General features: G+C 33.3%; 1 protein-coding gene across 1 annotated transcript; it reads left to right on the top strand.

Annotated features, from left to right (window-relative positions):
* The first annotated feature begins 759 nt into the window (after window positions 1-759).
* On the top strand, window positions 760-8,224 carry PRHA (pathogenesis related homeodomain protein A). The gene is made up of 11 exons (XM_012213076.4): window positions 760-894; window positions 1,773-2,320; window positions 3,556-3,721; window positions 4,186-4,309; window positions 4,397-4,509; window positions 4,620-4,973; window positions 5,951-6,184; window positions 6,297-6,386; window positions 6,657-6,707; window positions 6,983-7,222; window positions 7,858-8,224. Exons 2-11 carry the CDS (start codon window positions 1,779-1,781, stop codon window positions 8,131-8,133), a joined length of 2,190 nt encoding a protein of 729 aa, XP_012068466.1. The 5' UTR covers window positions 760-894; window positions 1,773-1,778; the 3' UTR covers window positions 8,134-8,224.
* The last annotated feature ends 788 nt before the right edge of the window (window positions 8,225-9,012 follow it).

A 9,012-nucleotide genomic window follows, 5' to 3' on the forward strand; every position in this document is an offset into this window, starting at 1 on the left:
ACACTTTCAACTTTTACTTTGACCTATTGAACATTTTAACTTATAAAACTATACTTATTTAATACTTTAATTTGCAAAAATTATTCTATCGAACACTTGAACTTATAAAATTAAATCGATTGAGTACTTATTGGATAAATGAAAAATATGAAAAATATTATTCCAAATATCATATTAACCACACATTATTTGATATTTTTCATATAAAACTGGACCTATTACCAAATCATATATATATTTAATATTAAATTACACTTTGGTATGCGTGTAATAATTTGTCTATAACTCAAGGATGGATTTTGTTATTCCGTATGTTGCTCTACTATCCTATTCTTTATTACTATCTCATCGAGTGTATGCACAATGATTTGTTTTTTTCTTCACTTGAAAAGAAAATTGTATGCACAATCACAGTGCCATTCCATCATACTGGATCTTTTCTGCAAAAGAAATAAAAATTTTGAAATATTTATATTTAAATAATAATAGCGGAGAAACTAATTTAAAAAGAGTTCAAAGTTTAAATTACTTTTAATTAATGATGAATTAATATTATCGGGCATATTTTTTCTTTTTTAAAAAAATTATCGGGCAAATTATTCCCATTATGATTTACGAATTACGAGCAGCAAAACCGTTGGGTGGCGCTTCGAAAACAGCCACAGCCTTTTGTCAAATCATTCAATCTTCTTCTTCTTCTTCTTCTTCTTCGTCGTCTTTAGTACTACTTCAATTTCAAAAATTTGGAGCCATTTTTTAACCCCAAAAAAATCACCTATACGTATACATACATATACATACATATACTATACACCATCGACGGAGCATTTCATAGTGCAGCTACACAACTCTTCAATTTCAAGATCTTCTCAGTCTCTTTCTCTCATTTCTCAGGTACCCTTTTCTTTGATATTTTGATTTTATTGAGTTTGAGCTCAATCTTTGATTTGTTTTGCTTCATATCTTTTTTGTTCGCTTTCGTTTTAATGTTTATTTTAAGGCCTTTGGGTTTGTAATAGCCGCCTGCTTGTGGAATTGCGGTTTGCGATCATAAAGTTTGATCCTTTATTCGCATGTTTTGGATTACTTCTTAGTAGTTTTTCCTGTGATCATGGCTAATCAAGCTTTTCTTGTTTCAATTGAACTTTCCCATATTGACATTGAACTTTCAGTAATTACTTTTTGTCTTTATTGAATAAATTCTTTCATGAATTTTCATGGGTTTCAAATGATTCTTGAAGAGTAAATTCATTGCATTTTAGATTCTTTTCATTTTTCTTTAACTTATAATCACGGTTTTTTCTTTCTCAATTTGTTCATTTTTTTTTTCTCCACTGGAAATAATTCCCTCCTTTCTTCCTAATTGAAGCAATTTTCTATTTGTTATTTGTTCAATTCAGATATGCATATTTATTGTTTGCTTTTGTAGCCGCTTGTGGGTTTAGAATCAAAGAAATCTCTCTTTGCATTTTAGTGATGTAGGACTTCACTCTTAAATTTTGTACGCTAATGAACAAATTTTCTTTTGAATTTTAAATGCAGGTCCAAATTCCTTAACTTTTCTGAAAGTTGATTTATGCAAAATTTATTTTGCATTGGCTGGGGTTGGAACCAAAGCTAAAAAATTGCTAATCTTGAATTATGCTTTTTATTTTTAATCTTTTATTTGTTTGAGAATGTTGAGTTTGTTTCTTGCTTGTAAGTGGTTGAATGTATTTAGTTTGATGTGCATTCTAATTTTTTTGTTCACATTTAAATTTCACACCTCACAGATCAATATGCGGGGTGCTGAAAAGGAAGCCACACTTAAAGAATCTGGCAGATCTTTATTGTCAAAGACAAATAATGGTTCTATGCTAATTGCATCACTAAAGATAAAAAAAGATGGTGCATCATCTCCTTGCAAAAAACATAGACAACAATCTAAATCTAAAATAAAATCAATTGGTGCAAATTTGGTGAAGAGGACACACATTGACGCTTTGAGCAAGGGGGTTAGGAGTGATTCTACAAGTAAAAAAAGGATTAGTAAAAAAATCTTGAAAAAAGCTCGTGACAAGAAGTCCCCAAAGAAGATGGCTTCTTCAGAGTCACGAGGGAAACATTCAACAGCTATTGCTTCTAAGAATGGGAAAAAACCCAACCGAGATGTCACCATTAAAAAGCTTAAGAAAACGAAGAGTAAGAGGAGACAAAAGGGAAAGGTGGAGCAAGATGAACCATCACGCTTGCAGAGGAGAGCAAGGTACCTGCTGATTAAAATGAAGCTGGAACAGAATCTTATAGATGCTTATTCTGGTGAAGGCTGGAAGGGTCAGAGGTATGGAACTTTTGAACACATAATTCCATTTGAAGAAAATGGAAGACCTTCTTACTAAAGCCTTTGATTTCTTGAAATTCCTGGAAAGTGTGTTTTTGATAACAACAATTGCAGTAAGAAACATTTGATTTAAGTATTCTGTTTAAAGTTAAGTTAAAAGAAAATGTTGCATATGACTGGCTTAAACTATCGCTATTTTGATACTTGCAGTTTCTTAAATCTTGTTTTAGTGAAGTGGTTAATCTAGAGAACTCTAATTCCCGCTCTCCTTGTTCTTTTTACACAGAATATTAGGAGAATATGTTCTTTAACCATGCTACCAAATTTAAAGCTATTTGAAATACTATAAAGATGTTCTGGTCTAAATCGGAATCATACTAGCAGTATGTTTCTGTTCATGTTTTCAAGAGGCAGTACATTGAGGATTTATAATGCTTTTAGCAGAGAAGGTACCTCTCAAAGTACCGTATTATCAAGATTTTCAAGTTATGCTGTGAAGGATTTGTGAACCACAATGTAGCATGCAATATAACATTGAAAACTGTTGCTAAATGTTAGTAATGGAGATGGTAATCAAATAATACAAGATTCTGGAGAAAGAGGATGGAAACGGTATTTAAGTGCAGCAGTCAGATATTTTGAGATAATATAGCAATCCATGCTTTATCTTAAATATTAATCCTTAGTAAAAATAATAAAAATGAGGGCAGAAGTTTTATGTGGACAATCATGTTTAAAGGACCTGTTGTGTCTTATTCTGCTTATTCTGGTTTTTGTTGCCCTTTGACTTTACCAACATATTGTGCCTCTGTACAACTGAAAATTTTTTGCTGATTTATGGTTGAACTAAGGGTTAATGAGGACATATAATAAGAAATTGGTATTTAAAACATTTAGAAAGATTGACCATTTTTTGATGTCCTTTGACCATGTATTTTGAACAACTTTTTGTTTGAATTTTATCTGCTTTAAAACTATGAAGTGTTTCTATTGCACCTACTCTAGGAGATTCTGTGTTACTCAAAATTGTACATAGTATGCATTTAGATGAACTATCAATTAAATATCTACTTCAAATACATGGTGTTTTAATCTGTGAACTAATTGAACCTTAGGAGCTCATAAATGACGGAAAAATGAACATAAAAGTGCCAGGGAATGGAAGTTCGATGGAAATTTCTTATGGAAAAAAGCTTACTTTGACATTATTGACTTATTCCTTAATTTTAACACAGTCGAGAGAAGATCAGGCCAGAAAAGGAACTTGTAAGAGCAAAGAAGCAGATTTTGAAGTGTAAGCTTGGAATTCGCGACATAATTCACCAGCTTGATTCGCTTAGTACAGTAGGGTGTATTGAAGACTCAGTTATTGCACCAGATGGATCTGTTTCCCATGAACATGTAAGCATCCATGACTAGTATTAGTTATCGGAATATATAACCCTAAAGAAGAATTGCTTTCAATAAAAACATAGAAGCTTAAAGAATTCAAGCATCATTACAATTTCAACAGAGACGGATAACTGGGGTTGCCTTCACTAACTGATATCTTCTCACTTTTGACAAGCTTGAAGAGCTGCCACTCAATAACTAGGTCATGAAATTGGTTCCAAAGCACGAGGATGATGAAGTTATTTTTGCACGAGGACAATAAAGTTATTTTTTAGGCGAATTTAAAGTGTAATTATTTTAAATCTGACAGCATAGATGATGTTCATCATGGCATCATCAAATTTTAGACTTTCTAACTTCTCAAATGTCAGGGCATAAAGCCATAAAGGGCCAACTTGTATACAGATACAAGGATCTTGTTTGCTTGATAACACATGTATATTAATATTTCCATTGTACTTTTTCATATCTAGATATTCTGTGCAAAGTGCAAATCCAATGAAGTTTTCCCAGATAACGATATTGTACTTTGTGATGGGACATGTAACTGTGCCTTCCACCAAAGATGCCTTGATCCTCCGCTGGACACTGAAAACAGTAAGTTGTTTTCTTTAGAATTTGTTCTTCTGAGATGTGAAACAAATGGCATCTTCTTAAGACTCTTGATTTATTTGATATTTTCAGTACCACCAGGAGATCAGGGATGGTATTGCAAATTTTGTGAATGTAGGATGGAAATTATTGAAAGCATGAATGCACATCTAGGGACCCAATTCCCAGTGAATAGCTGTTGGCAGGTTATCGTTAATCTTCTAGAACTTTTCTTTCTGAAAAACTATGATGTAAAGGAAAAAAGACTTAATATCTTTATTCCCCGAAATAATGGTAGTCTTTTTTCTTGAAATAGGATATTTTCAAAGAAGCAACTTTTCCTGATGGTGGAAGTACATTGCTAAATCCGGAAGAAGAATGGCCTTCGGATGATTCTGAAGATGATGACTATGACCCTGAAAGAAGGGAGAACAGCATCAGTGGAGCGGGCACTGATAATGATGCCTGTGATGATTCTAGCAGTGCAACCAGCTTGGGTTGGTCTTCAGATGGTGAAGTTTTTTCAGGATCCAGGAAGTGGGAGATAGATAACACAGATTTTAGAAATCAATCTATTTATAGCAGTTTAGATTCTGATGAAACCAGTGACGGGGAAATTATGTCTGGCCGTAGACAGCGAAGAGCAGTTGACTATAAGAAGTTATATGATGTGAGTACTCAAATTCTTGAAACCAAACATTTATTTGGCCGATTTTCTGTAAAACTGAAAGACGCACAGTTGATGGAAGAGTCCAGACGTACCCATGTAAACATTTTGGTCTCTATGCTTTTCTTATGGCATGTTAAAAAGGATAATTTGGTGTTGTTATTTGTACTTAACCAATTAGTAATTCTGGAAATGGTCAAACTAAGCTATATGGATTTCATTACCTTATTCCATCTTGCTTACAGCTAGATCTTTTCAAAGATCTATGGTCTTTTTTTTTTTTTTTTTTTTTTTTCACTAGTCTCCATGTCATCCAAGGTCTGCCCATTACTTTCCTTTATCCGACAATTTCAATTTTTCAACTTTGCCAATGCATGTGGTGATCCACAATGAACGTATCTGACACAAGCAATCATTCGCATCCAATCTATCTTTGTATTTCTGCACATGCATTTCATATTCTCATTAGGGTATAACAGACTGCAGGTATCTATAACTGAGTGCTGTTATTTATATTGAAGCTTAAGTTCTTATTGTATTGTCATGAAGTAGCTCACAAGCCCACCTTTCATTTCTGCACATGCATTTCATTGTTCTCATTACTGTTATGCTATTCTTCTGTGCATGTTGTTTCTTCACTGTTCATCACTTGTTGCCATATACTATATTGATTTTGGTCCAATTAACATCCTCTTCATCTTCACTACCAAGGGTATAACAAACTGCAGGTATCTACAACTGGGTGCTCTTATGTATATTGAAGCTTAAGTTTTTATTGTTTAGTCATGACGTAGCTCTCAAGCCCACCTTTCATGATTGAATGGTTTTACAGTAAAAGAAGTTCCAGAACGTATCAATTCAACTTTTTGAATTTTGTCATGGAAACTAATGATGGATACTTCTATATTTTATTTTTGTAGCAATCTATTCATTGGCAATTCAGACTCCTTTTTCTAATCTCATGATTTTTCTCCTAATAGGAGATGTTTGGAAAGGATGCTCCAGCATATGAACAATTTAGTGAAGATGAAGACTGGGGTCCTGGCAAAAGAAAGCGGAGAGAAAAGGAATCGGATGCAGCCAGCACACTTATGACACTGTATGAAAGTGAGAAAAAAAGTAAAAAAGTCAAAACCAATGAAGTGACAGGGAAACTTGCCCGAGACGCACAAGTTAGAAGGCCATGTTTCAGAATCCCGACCTCTGCAGTTGAGGTAGAGTGTTATGGTGCTCCCAAACATCTTGTTTGGCTACTTGTTTCTGAATTTTTGCCAAATAAAAAATTTGGGTCAGAGCTCATTCTTTCCTTTTTATGTGCATTGTCAGAAACTTCGCCAGGTTTTTCAAGAGAATGAACTTCCCTCTAAAACTGTCAAGGAAAACCTTTCAAAAGAATTGGGTCTTGATCCTGGGAAGGTATGACCTTAACCTATCAAATCTATGTCTAAGAATTTAACCAATCAAATCTATACACTTACCAGAATGATGCCTTAAACAGTGAAATAAAATGCTGAAGTTATAATCCAATAAAAAATGTTATTCCCCCTCAAACTGTGTCCCTTGGCACATGAGGAAAACAAAGGGCAATCCTAATGTGTTGTGGACTTGATTCCAACTCAAAGTTTTTCAGTACATGTCTCTGTATTCTCCGCAGTCCACCTTTGACATTCTGAACTGCAATTTCAGGTCAGCAAATGGTTTAAGAATGCACGATATTTGGCTCTAAAAACCAGGAAGGTAAGCTGTTGCTACATTCATTAAATACAAATGTTACCATTTGTTACTACATATTGCTTAGAGTTCATGGCTACCTTTTATTTTTACTTTTGCTATCCATTTTCTTTTATTCGAGTATTTTAAGTTGTAAATATTAGTATAAGACAAACTATTCTCTAGTTGTGATGAATGAATATTATATTTGCTCTACTTGTTTTTACCTAATTTTGAATTTATCGGTTGTACTGAAATTAGTGAATCTTGCATTATGTTTAAGCTTCTTCGTTATCTTGCAGGGAGAGAGGTTCAAAGAACATTCTAATCCTAAAATACCCCGGGAACCCAGATTGGATGGTATGGAGGACGAATCTGCTGGTCTTGAGGATTTAAAGAATATCTCAACGGAAACCCTGATATGCACCTCGAAGAATTTAAAACATGTCCTCCACGGGAAGGAAACAAAGCTGATAAGCAGCAGTCTGAAGAAAAATGAACTGACAAGAGCTTCCATTGGATCACTTTCTAGAAGCAATGAGGTATTTGCTGGCTCAAAGTTGTTTTCTTTATATGGCACCTTTTTGAAATACTGTGAGATTTTCTGCCTTTATCTTTCCCTTCTGGCCAAAGAGCTCTGCCTTGTAGTCTTTCTGTATGCCCATTTATTAGCACCATGTCTGCATGAGGAAACAAAAACACATGCACACACAGAGACCACCTCTTTTGAATTTGTTATTAACGGAAGTACCATTTGCTTTTCTAATGCCTTGTGCTTCAATGGAAAGAATTGAAAATTTGAGATTTAAAATTTGATTGCTGTTCAAATTACCTACTCCTACCATATACAGTTAATTGGGTTTGCATGTCGGATGCATGTTACTCAATACACCTAAAACAGCAAGGCCTTCACTCTTTTTTCTTTTAACTTCCATGAATACTTATTTTATTAAACATATGCTTAAAACATAATTTATTAATTAATTGTATGTTAAATTTATTTTACTTCTATAGCTATAATTTACTCCTGGTTTTGGTATGAGCATTTGGTTTGTAAGCTGATTTTTATTCAACAGTTTTATGTAGAAGCATTATTTGTAAAACTTTTCCTAATTGCGACATTAAACTCGTTAAAAAAACTTTCTTTCTTCCTCTTATCTGTTATCATCATATTCAGATTGGTGTCGAGTACAGCGATGATGTAAGCTTGAAGAAGCTTTTAAAATCAAAAACAAAGAGAGGGAAGAAGAGGGTACACTCTGTTTGGAGGTCGGAATCTGAAGAGGCAGAGGCTGAAATGGAGAGACTCTGTAGAGCTAAAGTTAGGCTATTGAATATGAAGCAGACATTGCTGACATTGCAAAATGATAAACCAAAGAAATCAAATAGAAACAAATCACATCAGGATTCTGTTATTTTTGTGCCCATTGCAGAGCTAAGAGAAAAAAGTTGATTTCTTCATATTTGTTTTTGCTTACATGTAAATATTCTAATATCTGTTGTAATCGGTTACTGATTGCCAATATGGCAGTGTTTGTTTTTTATTACTGGTTTCCTTTTGTTCTTTCCCCCTAAAAAAAGATACAAAATCCTGGGATCTTCTTTCATTATCTGCATTTTCATTAAAAGAAATCAAAATGTTCACTTTTCTCAAAATAAATAAAATAAAAAGAATCATTATTGCACTATAAGTAAGTTCTAAAAAGTATATTTTAACTTGGAAGTTTAGGAAGAAATCAGAAGATAAAAATTATATAAAAAAACAAAGAAAGTAAAAATTTTAATTTCTAAGCTTTGCTTAAAAGCAAAAAAGTTAATCGAAAGAGTTATTTACATTTCACGTGTATACTCATTCATACATTAAGTCAATCCATTAAGAGTTGAAGAGTTTTTTTTAATAGAAATATATAATTTTTTAGCCAAATTCTCACTGTTGCACATTATACCTACAATGGCAGTATTGGATAAAAAAAATGGGTGCAAATAATGATTAGGTATTTATATTTAAATTTCGTAAAGCATCTTCAAGTATAAAATAATTTTAGAGAAATAAATAAACATAATAATAATAGAATGACAGATGTGACTTTATTTGTTATACTAATTTTAGGTTTATTTGGTTAGTGTCTGTGATTGGAGAAATCCTTGTGTTGCCACTCAACACCGTCCAATGAAGCGATAGACATGCTTGTGTTAAATTGAAGCTCAACTTCAAAGGGGCTACACGACCTACAACATGTCCATGTTGAAGATCGTGTAAAAACACATGGCTTAAGCTCTATAGTTTTGACACGCCACGCTCGTGTCACAACCAAACACGTCCGTGTTGAAC

Source organism: Jatropha curcas, chromosome 8 (genome assembly GCF_041381405.1).
Source record: "Jatropha curcas cultivar XTBG-Jc1 chromosome 8, XTBG_Jcur_1.0, whole genome shotgun sequence".
In the NCBI taxonomy this organism is placed as follows: domain Eukaryota; kingdom Viridiplantae; phylum Streptophyta; class Magnoliopsida; order Malpighiales; family Euphorbiaceae; genus Jatropha; species Jatropha curcas.